This window comes from Polistes fuscatus, unplaced genomic scaffold, assembly GCF_010416935.1.
Source record: "Polistes fuscatus isolate 324 unplaced genomic scaffold, CU_Pfus_HIC Scaffold10, whole genome shotgun sequence".
Classification (NCBI taxonomy): domain Eukaryota; kingdom Metazoa; phylum Arthropoda; class Insecta; order Hymenoptera; family Vespidae; genus Polistes; species Polistes fuscatus.
Window position 1 is genome coordinate 1,643,736 of NW_025112998.1, and position 22,895 is coordinate 1,666,630.

Genomic DNA, 22,895 nt, shown 5'->3' on the forward strand with positions numbered 1-22,895 from the left:
CCGGAGTGGAAATTTCGCTTCCTGGTTTATACAGAATTGTTACAAAAATTTTTTGATTACTCATTCATTTTTCATTCATCATATTTGTAAATTTATTTTGTAACTCTTCTGTATCTTTATTATGTATCATGAGATTCAAAGGAATTTGCAACGATTTGAAAGATTCATTTCTATTTCTATTCTATCTCATTCGAGATAGAATCGAACAAATTCGCAAATACTTTGATGAATTTGATACTTAGTTTTAAGTATTATAACTAACATTTCGCACTATCGCGATTTAGTATTTGAAATATTTGATATAATTCAGTATAAAGAATAAATTGAATGAAAATATTGCAAGAAAATGCATAACATTTATTGCTTTATTTATTTCAATTCTATTTTATTTTTTGACATTAAAAGTGCGACGTGTTATTAGGTCATCGATAATTGTCTGCTTGGACATTCGTTTAATTGTGCTCGTGTATATGTTAATGAACTCTAAGTTCATTGATAGTTCACGAGCTTTACTATTGAACAGAAAATGTAAATTAATTTTTTAATAATTGAGAATTAGAATTGTAACATAATATGAATTAATTTGCAAAAGTAGTATGAAAGATCTTATCTCTCTCGCTCGTAGAAAATGTCCAATGCAGTTTTCAGGGAATGAAGAAAGAAGAGGCTAAATGCCGAAGAGGCTAATGCCGAAGAGGCCCCCACTTAATTGTGGCTGAAGAGGGCAACTACATAGACTATTAAGTTATTTTCAAAGGTTCAACATCAAGTTCGAACTTTTCGAAAATAGCTCTTTAGTCATATTTTATATTTTATTATATCATTTTCTTGCTCGTCATTAATTTGTAATTGTAATTGGAGATGATGGACCATTCCATCTCCTTGGCACATCAAATCTGTGTGCCATATCGTCCAAAAGATGCATATGTGTTTAGTTAGAGTCAGAAATATTAAAATTTTTGTATTATTAAATTTTGAAGCTTAAATAACGTTCGGTAAATATTACAGTAATTTCTCTTTTCTTGTTTCGTCTTTAAAATTTTTCACTTTGATCGTATTTTATTAAATTTGCAATTTTTTTTTCTATAAGTTTTTCGTAATAATTATTAGATATTATTTTTTTTAGTAACTTGATATTTGTACATTTTCCTTTTTTTTTTGTATATACTTTATATAATGTAAAATCACGCGTTTAAATTTAATTTTATTGCAACGGTAATTAGAGATTTGATAAAAAGTAAATAAAGGATTCAATTGAAAAGTGCATCTAGGAATTGGACCACTTATATGTCAGGCTATTGTATCACTTGATTGTATGATTAATATAGTTTTCTTTTTGTTACAGGTGATCATCGTTGGATTTAACACTATACCTTTGAGATTTTCATCTATTTGAACGCCTTAAATGAATACTATTTAAAATATATGTTTAAATGCATTTCTGAAGGCACACACACATGTTTATACATTAAAAATTAAATATAATTATTTAAAATTTTATTACAACATATATCATACTATCATATACTATCAAAGAATACAGTATTCTTTGATAGTTTTGTACAGTCATCGCGCGTTAAATATCTACTATTGCTCACTGGTTTTCAGGTTAGTAACTAAGATTATTTTAGTTACGCGAAAAGTGGACTTGTGAGCTTCTATGTACTTCTATATTCTTTGCTTGGCAACGTTGGAACAGCTCATGCCACAGTATTCGGGCAGACGCCGTACGGAGCATTGCAATTTTTTGAGTGGTGCTTTGCAATTATCGAATTTATAGTTTAACAAAGTCGAGTTCGAAGATATTCATAAATTTTCATGTCAATTTAGTAATTCGTTTTTACATAGAGAGTGTTCGAAAATCTCATACGTCCACTTTTCTTCAAAACGATCGACTCTTGATAGTATTTCTATTTGCACGAAATCTTCATTTATTGCTAAATTGTTTCCTTTTTGACCTGATATGATACTAATTTAAAGAGAGGGAGAGATAGAGATAGAGAAAAATAAAAAAATAAACGTAATTTATATTTGAAATTATCGTGTAACCTTAGATGGCGAATCAATAAGTAGTATAGAAGTGATAAACGGTGTTCGTGTGACATACGATATTACCGACCGAGTCAAAGAGAGTGAGTTTAGTTTGAAATTTAACCGACAGGCGGCGAGCGCGTGTGCCTCCCTTGTTTAGTGTTTGAGTGTGTGTTTGTGGGGTTGTGTGAAGCAACGAGGAGGCCTTTGTAACGTTACGTTTTCAAGGTAGGTGCAAAAGAAAGGAGAAACTGGAGAGAGCTCGTAAACTGTATTTACTTAAAAGTAGAACAAGTTATCATTGAAACAAAAGAGAAAGATGCAGGAAAAAACTAATGACATTTTTACAGGCAAATATGGCGAATGTAATCGAATCAAATTATTATTTTATGAAGCAAAAAAAAATTATATATATATATATATATATATATATATATATATATATGTTCTGTTTAGTTCAATAATTTGAACAAATTTCATTTTGTATTCTTTCCTAATACACAAATATCGTTCTATGTTTAAAAAATAAAAAGCTATTGATTTGTTGAAATTAAATTACTTAGATAGATTTACAAAGATAAGATTTATTTGGCAAAGCAACATATAATTACGCACGCAAGAGATATGACATTCTCGCATCAGCGTTATATGAACCATGCGATAATATTACTATCTATCTTATTGTATATCCCTAATTATTTGCAGATATAATGTTGATTTAATTCATAATGTCGAGACGATTAAAATTGCCGAAAAGAATATCAAACATGTTCTGTGAATTGTCAACAAGTATGAATCATCTATTCTTATTTGTTGTTTATCTTATTATTTCATAATAACGAAAGTCATTATGAAATATCAACCCGACATAATTAAACTATATGAAAATAAGTATTAAAAAAAAACTGTACGAACTTTGATCATAAGAGTGAGTCAAAAGTTCTTAGGTGATTTTAAAAATGAATTACTTATTTTCGAGACATTTCATGATAGTAGTTAGTCTTGTAATTTTACCAGTTGAGCTTTTAATTATACAATATAAAAATAAAAACATTATCCTATAAAAGGTTTATTAAGAAAAAATGAATGGACTTTAAAAATCATTTATGTATTTTTGACCTGCCTAGGAACTTTTATTCCACCTAGAAATTTTTGGCACACCTTGTATTTAAAAAAAGTAAAATAACAGATAGAAAACTTGTGAAAGAATTGTAATTTTTGTATCGCGAATTGGGGAAGAAGAAGGTAAAGGAATAAACGGACACGCGCGGGAGAGTATATTAATAGGCTGAAAATAAGATTGGAAAGTAATTTTTAAACGCCAGTCATCTTGCTGTCTAGTAATGCTGGTTGTTTGGCAAGGAGCCCGCCGTTGCCTGAGTTGCAGCGGGCAGCTCACCAATCAAGGCTGCCAACTAGGCCAGCAACGTCATCATTGTGGGCCAATCGCGGACAAGCTCGATCGGTATCAACTCGTCGATACCCGGTGAGTAGCGATATTTGTGCTTGATCATTTTTATACCGAGATCATAATAAAAATAATCATAATCGGATCGGTATAACTATTCAAATTAGAAAGATTAAATGAAAGGAAATTAATCGAACCTATGAAGATTGAAAAAAAAAACAATAAAAAAAGAAAAGGAGAGCAAAAATAAAAAATAAGGAAAATTTTGTATCGAACGCGCGTTGTTGCGTTGTTTGTTTTTATTTTAAATATTATCACATAGAAATGATGACTTCAACCTGATCTAATCTGATAATAGATTATTGATACTATAATCTTGTCAGCTCTTTTTATGTGCATCGTAAGTGTGTAAGAAGAAAAGGAGAGGAGGTTTATTCCATGTCAATGTACTGCACGAGGTCGGCCGATTCTTTTTGCCATTTATTGACCTAAGCAAATTGATCTCCGTTCCTCTATCGTGGAAAAGTTTGACGGTCATTAAGGCCGTCGTCCATGATCCGTCGACCCATATCTTTAGACAGACGGCTTATTTGCAATAAGTCTAATAATAAGTGACAAGATGTATTCTTTCCTCGATAATAAGTTTTAATTTAGAAAGAAAGAACCTCAGATTTCGGACATTTTATTTTTTATTTTGTTTATATTTCACATTATTATAAATTATTATATATAGGCATAAAAAAAATTTTTTTCATATTTAACCATTCGCTTGAGAAATATCATATCGATTAATTAGATTAGGTATTCAAATATTCGCGCACTTTTTTACACATGACATCTAGCATAAATGATTACGTGTAATTGAAGCTAGATACATTGGAGTAAAAGATAGGAAAGTTGTCTAAACTTATTCTAAATTAATAAAATAAAAAATATGCATTTATATATATATATAGATAACATTAATTATCGAGAATATAGATGACATTGAAAATAAATGAGAATCACTGTTATGAGTGATACGCCAATTGCTTAGCTTAGTAATGGTCACGTGACCATACATTCCGTTATCGCCTGATGTAATAAAGTGGCGCCGAATTTAATACTTAAATTTTAAATTGATAAAAAGAAAAAAGATCGAATATCGCACATCTAAATGAGAAAGAAACAAAATAAATAAAATAAGATAAACAAAGTAATTGGAAATTTACTAGAATTTATAACGAAATATATTTAATATCTTAAGAGAAAGGAGAGAAAGAGATATACGAAATTTAGACATCATTGTCAGATAGAAACAAATTAAAATTCTTAAATCACGCCACTCGTGGCCTCAATATCGCGCAAAAGAGTACAATTTCCACTTCAATATCTACTTTTTATTTTTATTTTCTCCTTCCTTTTTTCTTTACTCTGATAAAATGAAAATATAAAAAAAGAGATAGATAAATAGAAGACAGTTGCAAAAAAGAGAGTTAGAAGATACAGTCATTGGAAGATAACATTCAATAAAGAACAATTAGTGTTAATTATAATTAAATGAATAAAAATAGGAATAAATAAGAAAGTAAAACGTGTAGTCTGACTGCCGAACAAAAAGAAAAAGCTAAATTCGTTGATATTTGAGCGTAATGACATTATAATGCTATCAAAAAATATCGTCGCGTGGTTCACGGTCAAGCGTAAAAGCTGCTTTGCTTCAAATCACTTCGTCAGTTGTCTAACGAACGTCGGAGCGTTGGCATCTCTTTTTACGTTGCTTATACATTTTTTTCTTCGTGTATATTCATCGCGTATATCATATTTATAACTACATATATATATATGTGTGTGTGTGTGTGTGTATATAATATTTGTAGTCGCGTGATGCGTGTACATATGTTCGTAATTGTTTTTATTTAATTTAATCGATTTTCGGTCAGTATTCTCGCGTCAAACGTACTTTGATTTAGATATTCAATCTTATTTATTTTACATTTAAAATATTTATATTGATATCAATTGAGTGTACTAAAGTCAAAAGAAATCATTAGTAATTAAACGTTTATACGAATCGTAGCATACTTCAAAATAGTTCGGCAACTATCGTTGATGTTTCGTTCTATTTGAGGGTAATTTTTGGAGTGACAGTAGTGAAAGATCGAGATATCGAAGTGTTTTTCTTTCTCTTTTATTATTTGATTTTTTTTTAAGTTCGTAAAAAGTTAAAAGTAAAAATAGGGTAATAATTAAATAGCCTTGATTTATGTGTTAAGAGAAACAAGTGTTATTTGTGTATAAATTTCGAGGTGTATAATATTGTCATTATTGCTTCCTCTGCGTTGAATTAGTGTCGAGGTGAAGGACATCGTGTAAAAAGAGCGAAGGTCGTTCGTTCGAACGGTATGTACTTATGCATTGCATACTTCACTTTGTTGAAATGAGAAAGGATTAACACGCGTGTTTTGTATATTTAATTATTTTTTATTTTAAAAACAATCATGTTCGAGTATTTTTTTTTTTTTTTAATCTTTTATTATGTTAATTATTTGCAAGGAAATAAAATATGCTACTTATTTTTTTATTTGATACAATTTTAAATGGTTATTTTGAGGTTTATTGTCAAAGTAACATTCGTGCACGTTTGTATATCCTCTTTAATTAAATCAAACTGTAGTATATGTAGATAATGCAAGTTTTACATTGTTCTTGTTGAGGTAATCGTGGCGAATTAATCGATTTGAAAGCGAACTATACTCGTTCGAAAACTGCATCGATTTCTATTGTCGTCGATCGATATTTCGTAAACATTCTTATATACTTCTATATACATATGTTATCTTGTAACTGGATCTAAGAAAACATATATTCGATCTATCGTTATCAAATAGAATTCAAAATTTAAAACGTAATAGAATTTTCGATAATTAATCAATTAATTAATCAATTAATTACATTTTTTTTTATAAATATTTACATATAATTTTTCTTTACGATAGAGAGAGTAGATTTATTTTCTGATTGAAATACGTTGATTTTAATGCACGCAATTAGTGGGAAAAAATGTATATACTCAATTTTAATGACTTAATTAAGATTTAAGGATAAAACAATTGTATATATATAAATATATTTGCAATGGCTGCTACGAGACGAAGGATGATTCGGCGAGTTGGCACGTGGTTATTCTCGGTTATCTTCGATATCGTTCGGACGTGTTCGTTCGTTGTCTGGCAGCAAGCCTCGTTGCACGTGTCCGTGCTCTCACAATCAGTCAAACCAGTTTGTTCCGGGTCGTCAACGAGCATAGGTCAGTTGGAGGTGTTTTGTCGTTCATGATCGAGAACTAATAAAAATTTTTTAAAAATACTTTTTTATGTCGATATTATTCAATGATTCAATATTCTTAATCAAAGTTAAAATTTTTTCCATGACTCAAATAGTGATAACGAAAGCCAATTAAGACGATTGTTTTCTTTATTAACACGTAGTAAAAAATTTACGTATGACGAGGAAATTTGATTGATTGGTTTTTCTTTCAAAATGGCGAACAAAAGAATCGTACACAAATTAAAGATAATATTTTAAAGTATTGTTCCATATAGATACAATAATAATTATATAATAAATACAGAAAAGAAGTTTTATTAATTGTTTATATAAATATTATAATTATTATTAGTTTATTAGAATTTAATTGTTTGATTCTTAAAATTAATTGTGTTCGTACTTTTAGACGCGTATCTTGTTCAGAGAAGAGTGAAGGCATTTATTGAAGAAGGAGGGTGAGGGAAAAATTGGATAGGGAAGGGGAGAAAGATGTTGACAGAAAGAGTGGGAGAGGAGAGCAGGTTTTGGTTAGGAAGAGAGGGCAAAAGAGAGTCAGTCTTGACTTGTTGGTACATGGTTACACTCTACGGACAGTCATTTACAGTATTACGATACGTCGTGCTGTGCGTGTTACGTTTTCATTTCTTAGCAACGCGTAGCGATCGAGTCAAATTTCGCCATTAGACAAATCATACGATCGATATACATATGCACTATTTTTCTTCGTACGAACGACTTTGTATGAAATATTTTTATATTGAGGTCTTTTTCTTTTTTTTTATATTTAATTTTTCTTTTTTTTCTATTTTCAATGACTAGATTTTAATTCGCATAATATTGGAAGACAAAAAAGTGGATTTTAATAGTGAATCAGTGTAAGAAAAAAAGTGCTGTTCTTAAATTGAAAATCATCATGCAAGGCCGCTTCTCATTGGTCGATTTATTCCAGGTACGTTTGAATTTAACTTTCGCGCCTTATCTCTCGTTATTGGCTCTCCTGGTCACGTGTTCGTTCTCTGATCAATTTTTAAAGAATGATTTTCAATGATCACGTTTTTTCTTCACTTAAACTTAAACGTTTAGGTTTAATATTTCTGCGAATATGATTCCTCTTATCTTATTTCTTTTTATTTCCTTTTCTTTTGCGTTTGGATTAAATCTTTCTGCGAATATGATTTTTCTAATTTTAATTCGTTCCTTTTCTATTTCCTCCCCATTTTAGTTAAACGTTTCTACAAAAATAATTTTGTTTTAATCTTTTATTCCTCTTTGAGTTTTTCCCAGCGTTTAGATTAAACATTTTTCCAAAGATAATTTTTATAATTTCTCTTTTCGTTTTTTCCCCTTTAATAATTGGTTTAAATATTTTCAGGAAAATAATTTTTTCCCTAAATCTTTGTGATTTTTTCCTTTTGTTGTAGCATTCAAAAATATTGATTAATAATTGTTTTTTACGTTGATATCAAATATATTTAAGTTTCGTTAAATCTTTTTCTTATCATTGTCTTATCACTTATCACGATACAAAAGAAAATGTCTCGAACTGTATGCTCATTTCGTATAATTGAAATCAAATTGAAGTCAAATAGAAGACATGTCTTTAAAATTTTAAAATATGTAGAATATAGACGTAGAAATATTTATTTCGTCATTTCGAGGTGCAAATATCAAAGAAGTACGTCTTTCTCTTTTTGGTAGGCTTACGTAATATCCACTACGTCATTCGAGTTTCGCGCGATGACCCGCCATACGTCAATCCGATGCTGTTAATGGCGCTATTAAAGTATTTATTTGAATTTGATTGAAAGGGTGGATCTGATTGGTCCAGTAGATATTTAACATTCTGTAGATTTAAATAAAACATTTAGATATAATAATTGTCAGCTTAAAAGTGTGTGTTTAGAGTTGATGATCTTTTTTCAAAATAGACATTAACTGTATAAACAAATGTTTATCTTATTTATTAATACCTCGTAAATTTTAAGTTTCAAAGTCTAAAGGTTTCAGATTGAGAAATGTGATCCTTGATCAATTGTCAATATTTGTTTCTGCTTTTCTTTTTGTTATAAAAGTATAGGAAAAATACAAATTTTTATGAGATCAAGCGTATATGCGTAGAACATTATTATGACGTGTATTGAATTAATTCAACCCTCCATCGTTTCAATGTAACTTCGTTCCTACGTCGGAAGTCAACATCGTTGGAAGTATACTTAATCGAACGGATATTATGCATATAGCTTATATCACAGTTGTAATTTTAATGCATTGTAAAATAATTAAATAGGATACTTATGAATCAAAGCTCATTTGATTCAGTTGTTTCATTAATCGATCTTAATAGTATTTTGATACTAATTCCATATAATTATATTATCATTATTTTTAATTATATACTTATCACCAGTTTTATTCAAGATTGCATAAATAAAAAAATTAAAGTAGATTATAGAAATTTTACATTATTATTATTATTTTGTTTTATGTTATAATAACGTGATACATCATAAAATTAGGACTTTCCGTTAGATGATTCGAAATATAACAATTCTTTTTTAACATACATTTAACGTGGCAATGTCACAATTGAGAACTTGCCAAAATTGATTTTAAACTAAGGACGGGCGAACATTATTATTAGATTTAAATGCTAGAGAGTAAGAGAAGATAAACATCTTTTTCGATAAATATTCGTCAACATTTACAATTAATAAATATCTAAATCAATAAGATTTTTTAAACATATCTTTATATATTTATTGATTGTCTTCATTTATCGATATGTGTCATTTTGAAATCGATTTATTTCGATGCACGAAAAATAAAAAAGAACATTTCCAAGAAGATTTTAGAAAAGAAATTCGAGGATTTTTTTTTTACGTCACGTTGGATAAAATTAGCTTAGAAAATCGTTGTTGCTATCATCGACAAAATTTGTTCACCTCCATTCAAGGCCAGGAAACGCAAAGGTCACAGGAAAAAAAACGTTAGATAAAATTATTAAGTGTATTTGAAGTAGGTTCTCGATCAATCAAATTGTATGTTTTAAAATAATTGTTTTGAATAAAAAAGGTAGAATTGTCATTGGAAGGATTTAATAAACAATCGACTAACAGTAAAATTAAATTTTATATTTTAAAAAATATATATATATATATTATGTATTAATTGTTATAATCAATCAATCAGAATATGACTTTTTAATTTAACAAGTAATCGATCAATCAGATAACGTTAATTAAAGAATAGAAAAATATCATCATAATTGACGCCAATAAAACTGACACCATATTGATTTTGATTTAATTGCAATATTTGATCGTAAAGTAAATAATATAATGTATCACACATGACAAGGATTTTCCAAAATCGTTTAATTAATCGTATAAGTCTTTTATATTATCTACCGGCTTATAAACGATTCGGAGAAAGCGGATACGACACGGACGTGCCTTCAAGCTAGAAGAATTCTGATTGGTCGATTTTATGGGCGTCGTACGCGAAACCTTCTCTGATTGGTTTAGCTAGTTATCGGATGAGAGGCTCGGCCTAAAGTGGTTCTCAATTTTACGAGAAAAAGAATGGTGAGAGCCAAGCACGTTTAAGAAACGTGTTGCGTTCATTTCTTCGAATCTTGCATCACATTTTCTGCTTGATCCATTGAAATAGTAATTATTTTGATCTTTTATCTCTTTCTTATTCTTACGTATTTGTTTAACCTTTTCTAAAGTTGATTTGCGTGAAACTTCATTGAACAGGTATTCCAAATATTTCAAATATGAATACCTTTGTACTCTTATTGAAAACAATTTTTTTATTGAAAGGGTTAAAATTATTTCTTTTATAAATGTTTAATTTTATAAAATTCAATGTTTTTTTCTTTTTTTTTTTAACTTTTATTTAATTTTCTTTTCTTTTCTTTTTTGTTATAGATTGACGACCTACCGCCATGCGGCACGAATTACTGAGTATGTATTAGATAATAATGTTATGTATAGTAATAATCTTTATGGATTTAAATCATATTGCGTTACTTTCAATGCCAAGGATTCTATGATTACACGTGACTATTCATACATATTGCGGAATGTTACCGATATTTTATTATTCATATTATTCTCAGGTTTTCTCAGTTGTATTTTTTTTCACGTGTATATTTTTTTCACGCGTATATACTTTATTACTAATCTTATAATAATAAATTTGTTAAGACCATTTCTTCCTTTATTGATAAAAACATCGAATTTTTATTATCTTTACAAACATAACTAGTAGGGGGAAAAAATAACAAAAGTAATTTTCGAAAAAGTATTACAAATTTGGAATCATTTTGTTACCCTCCTGCATACGTTACTTTTTTTTTATTTTAAAGCATCTATTTTCAGTTCCTTCACTCAGCATCTGAAGAACATTTTTTAATATTATTTTTGAATAAAAATGTTCCTAATTAATCAATCATAAGTAACGTTACAGGATGTAACAACTTGTTCAGTTTATTTTCAAGTTCAACATATTTTTAAATATTTTTTTTTTCTCTCGTTAATTTGAGAACCATCAATTGGTTTGAATAATCCCTTTAATGGACGATCCGTTTGATAATTTTAACAAGGTACTCGTTCGATCTATCTGACGTCAGACTGTTTTAATGAAATAATCGTTGACTCGTCGAATCGGGTTTTATTGAACTGTTCTTCCTTTAATATGTTGGATCCAAGTTTGATTCTTTCTTCTTCCTGTGCGATAATTATTAACAATTTTCGTCTGATGATATCTTTTTCTTTTCTTCTTCATAGCGAACTATAATTTGTATCATATCTCGTCATATTTCACATAATCTAAATCATTTTGGCGCGTCAGGATATTTGTATTCAAATGATCGTCTTTTATCAGAATGGGGTAAATTTGTTCGAAGGTTTTCTGATTTAAATTTAGCGCCGATTTAACCATGATGCATGAAAGATTTTGCTTACGCATCGGTCATCACGTATACCACCTTTCTTTCTGAAGATATTTAACATGGCTTACGTGCCACATAGCACAAGTTAGGCTCCTCGATATTTAGAGATCGTATTTTTACTACAAATTTTTTTCTAAAGAGTAATTGAAATAGATTGAAATCTATTAGGGTAATATAAGTAAATTTAAACCAGAATAAAAATTTATTGAGTGTGATTTGACTACTCAAATCAATTAATCATTGCGAACTTGGTTCAAAGTCAAAGTTATAATCGTAGTCGAAAACAAAAAAATAGAACAAAAGTTCGGGCGTTGGTTATTTTTTATCATATTTCATGTCATATAAAAAGACAGAAGGCAAATAAAAAAAAAATTCTCGAATACTTTGTAATGCTAATAAATACGATTAGCATTTAATAAGAGTCATTCAATAGCTACATGCTTTGTATTTCTTCATTACTTTGCAAATTCAATGTAAATTTAACATTTCAATTCATTTTCTTTTATCTGCATTTAAAAATGATAAATTCGACTAATGTTTGGAAAAATCTATTTTATCGACCATCAGCTATGATCAATAAGTTACCGACAATAAGGTTCCGTACACTAGTAGTGTTTCGTAAGTTCGTGAGATGGCGACATCAGTGTGATTTAAAGATCAGCTAATTTAAAACTTGCATAATAACAATTTTGCATTAAAGTTAAATTAATTTGTATTATATTTTATTCATTATCTATTCGAACAAATACAAATAATTATTTCAATAAAAATGTCGAGTGCTTCTTGGTAAAAATATAGTATAACGAAAATGATAAATAAATATTTTTGTATTATATACATCTTACACTAGCATTGCATTTAACAGATATAAGAATATAAAAAACTTATATGAATGTATTATAATATTCACCTATAGGAATAAGTCACTTTTGATTAAGAACCACATTATGTATGGTTTTCATTTTATGTCATTATTTACAATAAGTACATTCATTAATATTATGAATAAGTCTTTGATATAAAACCCTCAACAGACTGCACGATCACTTCTTAAATATTTTAGAATTAAATTTGGAAATATAAAAGGATTGGAAATCTACCAATCCACTTAAGAAGAATTTCATATCCATTAAATTTTGTATTTTTTTTGAAATTATAATTTTATCATTTATCACAAATAATTGTACAGTAAGACCTCTTTTTGTGCGGTCCTTTTTTATACGATTTCATTTTTGTGCGATTTGTTTTGTGCGATTTTATTTTTGTGCGATTTGTTTTGTGCGATTTATTTTTATGCGGTATCTAAATCTCAGCAGCGTTGCTACCAGTTTTATGTTTTCTTTCAATGTACATATACATGTGTGGACGAACTGATTACATGGTCTCCTTGACGACGATGTATTCGGACTTCGCGACACTGTTCATCTGATTTAAACAATCTCCTAACAATTATTTAATTTGATTGAAAGCATTTTCACATCTATATTTCGCAAATAATTGATGTATTTTCTAAGTGCGACTTTTTTTATGCGGTCCCTAACCACCACACAAAAAGAGGTTTTACTGCATATCGTACAAAGTTGTTTATAATATGTAAGTATTTATAAAATTAGCGAATATTTTTTTGTACGATTTCTTTTATGCGGTCCCTATCCACCGCACAAAAAGAGGTTTTACTGTACAAAGATAATAATAAAAATTCAACTGCTCATATCATCTTCCTCTTTAAATTCAACACTATTACTGTCGTCTTTTTTTTCATTTTGATCTTGATCTTCTTGTTCTTCTTGGTCCGACATTTCTTCCCAATATTCACCCGATTCGCTTTCTACGGTATCTTCCATGGAAGGACCTTCGTCAGATAAATCTGCGCAAACAAAAATTGAATTAGAAAAACGCTCACCATGTTTAATATATAATAATAACAAATGAAAATAATTTAAACATAACATTGTTGATCATAAATTCTTACCAGCATCTTGATAGACCATTAAAGAATCATTTAACGTGTCTTCATCTTCTTGGCTCTTGGATATTTGTCCTGTTAAAAGTGAAACACGTCCTCGTAATTTAGATATCTCAGTTAACAACATTAACTTCTCATCAATCAAGCCTAAGATAGGACTTAATGCTTCGTCGATATTTTGATGTGACAAAAGATGTGCTGAGTGTGTTGTTATCAATATTTCCAACCACATAGAAGCTATTATACTTCTAAAATAAATTATTTTTTTCAATAATTAAAATGTCCAATAACAAAAATAATAATGAATATTTAATAGGGGAAAAATATATCTTACGGATACAGTTTTCCTCGTAACATTGTATATAATTCTTCAATCAAGGGTTTTATTGCTTGGACAGGCAATTTGGCAATAGTGTTTCTAATCGTTCTTTCATTTTTTGTAAATAGTACGTTATTTAAAATAGTTCTATCTTTGCTGTATAATCCTTGCATTAATAGCTGCATCATATTAGTTCCTTTAGAAGGAGTCCTATTTGTGGTATTAGTGTCAACATTTAAACTAAGATTTTCTAGTCTATCTCTTAAAGGTAATTGAGAGCTTGCAGAACTGGTCCTATGTCTTTTAATCGTCGTATTTCCTGCTCCTAAAAGTAACATTAACATTTAATAAGCTGTATGAAAATAATGAAATAATAACAAACAGGTTTATATATTACCAGGTGCTAGATATTCAACATTATTATCCGTTATAGTGGCTTTTACTTTTGTAACTGATTCCTCTTTCTTTTCTTTTGTCTTTTTAACTTCTGAGCGTATTAAATATTGTATCTTATTCGAATAATCTGGTGTAATTTTTTCAAATGTCAAGTTTAGATAAGCACCATACGCTAATAATAACTTTTCTTTGTCTATAAATTTTGCCATAATAATAGGAATCTGTTGTACAGTTTCTTTTCGATTTTCATCAGAAGCAACTGCAATAGTTAGCTTCGGCTTCAAAGGTTTGGATCTTTCGTTATGTTCGTATTTAAAAACGTGTGCTTGTCCTGATCTAGTATTGGCCAATACCATCACCTGAGACTCCTCATTCACGTGTGCAGAAACAGACAAAGCTTCATCTTGCATAGATAATGTAGCCACGGAACACTTATCATTCTTTGCCTAATTAAATTGAGAATAGTATCATTAAAAATTTTTAAATATTGGGTGAATCATATAAAATAAATAAATTACATTTTCACACATGACTCATCTCGCATTATTCTTATTAACATGAATAACATACCTCATCTAAAGCCCATATACTCAGATATCTATCTTCATTTGCTCCACTGATTAAATAACTGATATCTTCGTTCACTGTTATTGCATTTAAAGAGGTAATTTGACCAGCATGACCAGTAAAAGTCCTGATAATTTTCTTTGTAGACAAATCCCACCATTTGATTATTCTATCGGCAGAGATCACTGATTTTTCATCTTCCATTACTGCTAAAGCAGTAACTTTTGCCTTGCCAGATTTCCACTTAGATTTCACTTCATTTTCTTGAATATTCCATTGAATTATACAATGATCATCCGCAGCTGTGAATAAACCAGTATTTTTGGACCAAGTCATAGCTGTTATACTGGAAGAATGGCCATTTTCTAATTGACCACAAACAGTAGCAGCTGCAACATCGTATAAAGTGATAATTCCATTTACAGATCCCATAACAATTATTTCTTTTTGTTCTGTCTCTTCCACAATCATTTTCCTTGCGCGTTTACTCCTTAGTGAATGCTACAATAATGTCAATAAAATATTATTATATAGGATCAGATTATTAACTGAGAAACAATGTAATTATATATAATATATTTTTTTTTAAATATTCTCTTTAAATTTTTTGAAGATTCATAACTAAAAAGAAAATGAAACTCCATACAAAATCGTTAGAAAAATAATTTATAACAACTATTAATAAAAAAATATATGATAATTCAAGATTAACATTCCTATTGATACAACTAAATGGACAAATAATAAAAAACACATAGCATACCGTTACGTTTGTTGCTTGAATATTTACAGAAATCCAGGATAATACATTGCATGGCGAATTAAGATGTTGATTCGGTATATACTCTTGCTTGAGTTTATTCGTTTCTGTTTCCCAAATCTTGAATTTTCCATCTATTCCGCAATGAGCCAAATATTGACCGTTTTGAGAAAATGCGGTACAAGTAGTATTCGCCATTCTGATCGTTATTACTGTTACCTGATTTTATATATTTGAAATAATTCTGAAGTGTAACTGTAAATAAGTTTATTTATCAGCTTGTACATAAAGTTCATTAGAAGTATCCTAATATTTAATATCTACATTCTTTTATTGATTACAAAAGCAAGATACATTACACGTTGAGTATTATTGATGAACCTTTAGGAAAGTTGAATGCAAGCCTGCTTGGTTCGAAGGTTATAAGCGTAGTATTTGATGAGGAAAAGAATAAAATCACATGGGCTACGGCCACGGAGTAGAATTGAGAAGATATGCCGTGACTGTAGCAGTTGAGACGAAAAGCGTAACTTTTTCATTTCAGAAACCACCGACATGTACGCTCAAGTCGCTTTTTGATAGTCCTGCCAAACTTGTCCAGAATTGTTAGTGTAAGAGTTGAAAAATATGAAGGAATTTAATGTGTTATCGACGGTCGATAATCTCATATGATAAAGCAGGGAATTTTTGAATTTTTATCCCAGGAAAAATATCCTCAATCTACATGTAACGATTAAAGAATTATTGTTTTTTTTTTCTTTTATATATATATTTATATGATACTTTGGTCGATTATATTAGATAAAGATTGTTAGTAACTAACATAAGATAATGTATAAATATTTGTAAGTTGATAAGATTAAGAGCTAATAAACTAATAGGTTTAAAGTGCCTTTAAATAAAATAATTGTAAAAAAGAAAACAAACGCACACATTCTGCAATAAAATTGTAATATTATTCGTATTTATTTTATATGCATATGCTCGAATATATTGATGATAATGAAACAATTCAACAAAATGTTAACATTCGGATGATAGGATTTGCATTATTTGTCACGTTTCTTAAATACAAAAGAATTATAGTAAAAGAAAATAAATGGGAAGAGAGAAAGGAAAAAAGAAAAGAAAGGAATTCGATGAGAGATAAAAAAGACAGTTCGTGTCTTTTCCAATCGTTTGTTTTAATATTGTATCATTGATAACATAGTAGAGATAAAATATAATGACGATCATTGTTATCATCATAAACTATCATTGCACACGTTATAATATGACGTCAACGTAACTTTATAAGCATAGGACATGCGCGTGTTCGTTCGTCGATATTTTAGTATATTTTTACGTTTACATGCATATGTTTCTAAATGATACGATTAGGTAATCGAAATAAATGCTTGTCGAGTTAAAATGTTTGAGATATTTGACGATGATCTTTTAAAGGAAGTAACGCAAATATAAAAAAAATTTATGAGAATGTATGAAAGTATATTTTATCGATTTATACGATCATATTTCATTTTCTCTCTCTCTCTCTCTTTTTCTTTCTCAATAGGTCGCGAATGTGAACAAAGCAATGATAAACTTACGTCGTGGACTTCGATGTGTCCTCTTCTTTCTTTTAGATTGACTCGTCTAATGTGTCGCAATTATTATGCACTTATTATATAACCACATTCGTATTTCTTGGTATTTCGTACGTTATATCGTTCTATTATCATTTCTATTATTATTATTATTATTATTATTAATATTATTCTTTTTTTTTTTTCTTACGAATACAGTAGGAAGTTCTGTTATTTGAATTTTTGTTGAAATTTGTTTCGGGAATCTTTTTTTTGTCTTTTTTATTATCTCTTGCAATGAGTATGCAAATGTTATGATAAGAAATGTAATGAAATGTGAATGAGTTAAAGGAATGTCTAGTTTAGTTTGACATTGATACACGTGGAAAACTAACGATAGTCAAGGATTCTTGATTTATAACATCAGATTATCGACCGTTGATAATCTTATAAATTCCTTCATCTTTTCTTTTCTTTTTTTTCTATTATTATGAAAATATATCAATTATCATGATTTGGTCGAAGTATTATTATTTTCAGGTTCATATTTATTTCTTTTGATTCTTTTTAATTACCTTTTTTAATTATCTAGGAAAAAACCATGCAAGTTCATTTCTTCTCTTTCTCTCTTTCTCTCTTTCTCTTTCTATCATTAATCGCATAATGGCAGTTATTGCATTTTTGTATCTTCGATAACAGGTACATGCATATGGGTAGTTGTGTATGAAAGATGGAAGTAGAAATAGAGAGGACTCAGAAGATAAATTGCACATTCCTGAATTACCTAATGGCGTATTCGTTATGCATCCGGCGATTACTATAAGCTCATCTTTTAGAGATTTTGAAATAGTGATCGATTCTTATACAAAAAAAAAAACGCATGATTTGTCTTTCGTTCTTTATTTTCGATAAGGCATAATTCTTGGAAATATTTTTTCTTTTTTCTTTCTTTCTCGGTCGGTATTTTGTTTAGGATTGCATCAGAGTTGTACAATTATTACTATTATTATTTATTCTATTTATTTTTTCTATCTTTATCTCATTCAACCTTTTAATTACTATTATTATATCATTAAGTTTGTTTTTTAAAAAAAAGTCAAGTAACCAATTAAAGAAAAATATGATTCTACTAGATTATTATTTTTTCTCGTTTTTTAAAAACATTAAGAAAAAGATAGTTATAGTTCGTCATATCTACGAATAAGAAATGATACGATGCGAAATTGTATCCGGGTGAGGTGCCTTTACTATAAATATTACATGTGTAACAAAGAGACATAGAGAGAAAGAAAAAGAAGTGAAATGATCGTTTTAACAACCATCATTTCATTGACTATTTTTAGCTGAATATAGGCCGTGTAAAGGGAGTAAAAGAGCGAGAGGGAGAAAGAAAGAAAGGATTTGCAACAATCAAATGTAACGTTTAGATTGCATCTAATTTGTATTACTTTTCAAATCATATTCAAATATAGTTTTATTATAGTCGTATGACATATGTATCATAACGTAAGATTTGATTAAAACATTATATATAATTTATACACACACGTGCGCGAGTGTAAATATAAAATTAAATTATAAAAAGATATTAAAATAGATGAAAAATTAATTATATAAGTTCTGTACAAATTAACAATAGTTTATTATTTCATTAATGCATTTTATAAAGTACAAGAAAATAAAGATTTTTTATGTTTTACTTTATCTTCGTCCTATCGGTCGTTGACGTCGTAAAAGTACGCGAGGAACGTAAAGTGACGAACGACTATCGGCTCGTTTCTTCTATCATAGATGAATTCAAATATGGCGGGGGTATGTAAGGACATTACGGTGAACCAATCAGAGACGGTGATAAACGGAGGCTCGGCTCGAGACGTGCGCAGTGACGTATCAAGTTTATAAACCAATCGTGCGCTCGCTCACGCCGAGTCAGTAGTCGCACGTCTTCGGTAACGCGCGCGTCTTATTCTCTTTCTCTCTCTCTCTCTCTCTCTCTCTCCCCTTCTCTATCTCTCTTTCTCTCTTTTTCCCTCTTTTTTTCCTTTTTTTTACTCTCTATTTTCTTTTTTTTCTTCCTCTAGTTTTTTTATAAATTATTGAATTATTACACACTTTAGTCGTGACTACAGTTTTCAACGGTAAAAACAATCAAGAAAAGTTTCTATTTGTTCTCTATTCTTTCTCTCATATATTATTATTAAAATTGTATTACTTATTTATTATTATTGTTAATTTTTGTGTTACCAGATATTGTTTAAACATTTGTCGTCAAAGTGAAAGAAAGATAGAGAGAGAGAGAAAGAAAAGCTTTGAGAAACGTTTTTTGATTTAGTTTCGATACTTTCTCAGTGATTATTAACGTTTGTTATTTATTTGTTATAAGCTTTTTTCACTTTTCATATTTATTTTTTATCATTTGTTTCATAACATAGTGACCAGGGTATTTTGTATCATAAGAAAAAGCTTTAGTGAGAAGCATTTAGCAAACAACTTCATCCATCTTGTTTTTCTTTTGAAAAAAACAATTTTAATGCGAGTGAGAAGCAAAAAGAAAGAAAGAAAGAAAGAAATAAAATTAAAGTTAGGAAAGAAAGAGAGACAGGCAAAAGTATAAGTGTATAATATCAAGTTATTGTACAGTTAGAAAAGTGTGTTGTGTTTTTTGATCGGCAAGATTCTATCGTTTTCTTACGTTCAATTGTATTTGCCGAGATTTGCCGCGCAAATTTGAAAAGTTGTACCTCGATCGATCCGTCTAGGGAAATTTTCAAATCAATTTTCCATGTTGATTTCTTTTTTTTTTCTTTTCTTTTTTTTTTTTATCGTCGAATAATCGAGTACATCGTCGTTCATTGTGTTTTCACATGACTTCTCTCATGCGCATACGTAGATACATAATGCACACATACATGCATAATCCTTTTGTCGGTCTAATGTGGAAAACAATTGGAAATAAAAAAGAAAATAAAATGAAAGAAAGAAAGAAAAAATGTACTGAGATATATCAGGAAACATAAGTGTCGTTTTTCATAATGTTTCTTCTTCTTCTTCTTCTTGTTCTTGGCTTCCATGCGATAAGCGTTTCCTTGCAATTAAGGAATACCATAATCAGGGTCGAAGAATACAACAACGCAACAGAAAAGCGAGGTTTATCAAGGTTAACGCCGAACGTTACGTCGCACCTTCTTATTCAGAGACATTAAAGTAGTATTCATAAGTAGTAGTAGTAGTAGTAATAATAGTAGTATTAGTAGTTTGATGAGTGTTAGTAATACTACGACTAGTACTACTATGCGAGAGTATTAAGCATAATCGTGTAATGTCGTTGAAGATTGGGCGATCGAGATTCTGCTTCATCATCTTTATCAATGTCTTCATCGTTGCAACTACATCGACATAATCCATTTCATGAGATACCATTTTGTTAATATAATCTTTTTCATGCATGATCATTAACTTTTTTGTTCAATCGATTTACTCATATTGTTCGTATCATTTATTTTTACAAAACAGAGGATAAATACTTGATTTTAATCATATTTACAGGATCAGAACAAAGGTTTACAATACTTCTAATTGATGTTCTAAATCAATTATTTTGTCTTCTAAACTGTCTTAAATTTCATAGTCAAAGTTTGTAATTTAGGATCCTAAAATGTAGCCTAATTATCTTAATAACTTTCTCTTTTAGTACACATTTTCAAACAGATCGCGTGGAATTAGTCTAATCGATATTTCAATTAATTACAAAGCTTTGGCCACCTTGCATCGTACTTGTTTTTATTCTTTTTCGGTATCTTATTTCGTTGCTTCTCAATATTTATTTTTCAAAGTTTAAAAAGTTCTCCTTGTGTTAGGTAGATCACCACCCGAAGGCCAGACAAAAATTACAAATAAAACGCGAGCATATAGATTTTATCTTATCTGAGGATTGCAAGATCGTTTCGCTTGGTTGTTATAACGAACTAAATGCATTGCACATATGCACGTGTAATAAATACGGTGGAAAAAAGTACATAAAAAAAAGAAAATCTTTTCGTTACACTGGAAGATAGAAGATTGTGAGGGTGCGTCATGTTTGATTTCTAACGAACACTTCATTTCTTCATTTACCTACCCGGTATATGTTTGTAAGTTTAATCGATACATCGATTGATCTATCGATTACCATCGATTCATTTTCCTATCTCTCTTTCTCTCTTTCTCTTTTTCTTTTTCTTTCTTTGTCTAGCACACTTTATGATTACTTAATCCTCTCGAGTATACCAATTATTCTATCATGTATTCAACTTCCTCGAGATTGAGTACATTACCGAGATTAACGAACTGGTATTTATGTCGTTCGATCGATTTTCCTCGTTCTCGTATAATAATTAACAAGCTCGTCGATTTAATCTAACACTCTTAATATCTTTTTCTCATTTTCTTGATCTTTTCACGCGCACAATCTCGCCTTCATTCGTCATTTCGTTTCATTTGTTGATTGTAACGATCGTTAATTATCGAAAGATTTTTATCGGTGAATATCGACAGATCTTTTTGATCTACATCTTTTTAAAACATTTATCATCAAATCCTATCCTTAATATTGATCGTAAATTTCAATCGTTCATCTTGAAATTTAATTTCTTCCTTCTTTTTTATCATACGAATCTATATAACGGGTGAGAAGAATCAAGAAACGTAGATAATTATTTTGCTTTAGGAAAGAAAATTTATCAGAGATTAGACTCACGCATACATTGAAAGGTAATCTGAATCAGGGTTTCTCATATTTTTTCCACTTGGCGACAGCATTCATTTACTCGAGAAAATATTTTCTTTTTATCTTCTGAGTAAAGAATTTAGAAATGAGGAATGAAGATAGAAACATGTGCTTGGCAATAAATCGTAAAGAACATTTATTATACATATTCATACGAATTTCGTAGTATTGTTGAGTCGCGTGTTACGATTTGAGAAATCTGATCCAAATAAAGCGTTTCAATCTATATTATAATTTTTAGAAAAATCATCAAAATTATCGATCAACATTTTTGTGTGTGTTGCATATATACATTTTTTTTTTTTTTAATTAAGTAGGTTTATAATAAATTTCGTAGAGAAAGCTTTAATGGCCACTTTATTTAATTCATCCTGTATAAAACATGAACATGTGCGTATGTATTTGTGCATGTATTTGTGCATGTATACACTGGGTACACGCCATATCGTCAGTCCATGTATACCGGCACAAACTAAGTATATTTTTAAACGGGCATTGCGTCAAAAGCGTAGGTTCTCATTGAATGACACGAATAGAACTTGACCGGCGGCAATATCGGTAAGAGAGACATGTTGTCGTGTTCCATTCGTCTCGCAAATGTCTCATTTTCTTTCTATCTCTTTCTTTCTTTCTTTCTTTCTTTTCCTTCCTTCATTTTCTCTCTTGAATTCACCTTAATAATCCAATGAAAAAATTAATTAATATTTTTTTTTATATTAAATATAATTTTTTTGTTAAATTCATTTTTCATTTTATTCATTCAAATATTATATATACGTATATATATTTAAATTAATTAATCTTAAATTAGTTGCGCGTAAGAAGATAGGAATCGTTTCGTCCTAACCTCAA

The 22,895-nt window shown here is 29.3% G+C and overlaps 2 protein-coding genes across 18 annotated transcripts in view; one reads left to right on the forward strand and one right to left on the reverse strand.

Moving 5' to 3' along the window:
* The first annotated feature begins 1,702 nt into the window (after window positions 1-1,702).
* Window positions 1,703-22,895, forward strand: part of LOC122526055 (trehalase) — a 37,525-nt gene continuing 16,332 nt past the window's right edge. For 2 of the 17 annotated variants that reach the window (XM_043649189.1, XM_043649186.1), the window contains exons 1-2: window positions 7,293-7,697; window positions 10,681-10,716. The gene's annotated coding sequence lies outside the window, so the exon portion shown is untranslated. Of the gene's footprint in view, window positions 2,260-3,372; window positions 3,518-5,182; window positions 5,822-6,709; window positions 6,729-7,292; window positions 7,698-10,680; window positions 10,717-19,153; window positions 19,228-19,307; window positions 19,417-20,357; window positions 20,436-22,547; window positions 22,602-22,895 lie in introns of those variants that run through there. The other 15 variants (XM_043649185.1, XM_043649184.1, XM_043649183.1 and 12 more) reach the window with 15 other exon arrangements.
* LOC122526057 (WD repeat-containing protein 43-like) lies at window positions 13,338-16,398 on the reverse strand. The gene is made up of 7 exons (XM_043649200.1): window positions 16,073-16,398; window positions 15,717-15,968; window positions 14,957-15,454; window positions 14,388-14,832; window positions 14,006-14,315; window positions 13,678-13,919; window positions 13,338-13,572 (listed from the first exon to the last, which is right to left on the reverse strand). Exons 2-7 carry the CDS (start codon window positions 15,909-15,911, stop codon window positions 13,406-13,408), a joined length of 1,857 nt encoding a protein of 618 aa, XP_043505135.1. The 5' UTR covers window positions 15,912-15,968; window positions 16,073-16,398; the 3' UTR covers window positions 13,338-13,405.

What these genes read in the sequence shown, in the direction of transcription:
- LOC122526057 (XM_043649200.1), bottom strand. Translation starts at nt 15,911, where the DNA reads ATGGCGAATACTACTTGTACCGCATTTTCTCAAAACGGTCAATATTTG. An exon ending in TTACGAGGAAAACTGTATCC is followed by an intron (nt 13,920 to 14,005) that starts GTAAGATATATT and finishes AATTTATTTTAG; the next exon opens with AAGTATAATAGCTTCTATGT. An exon ending in AATGGTCTATCAAGATGCTG is followed by an intron (nt 13,573 to 13,677) that starts GTAAGAATTTAT and finishes TTGTTTGCGCAG; the next exon opens with ATTTATCTGACGAAGGTCCT.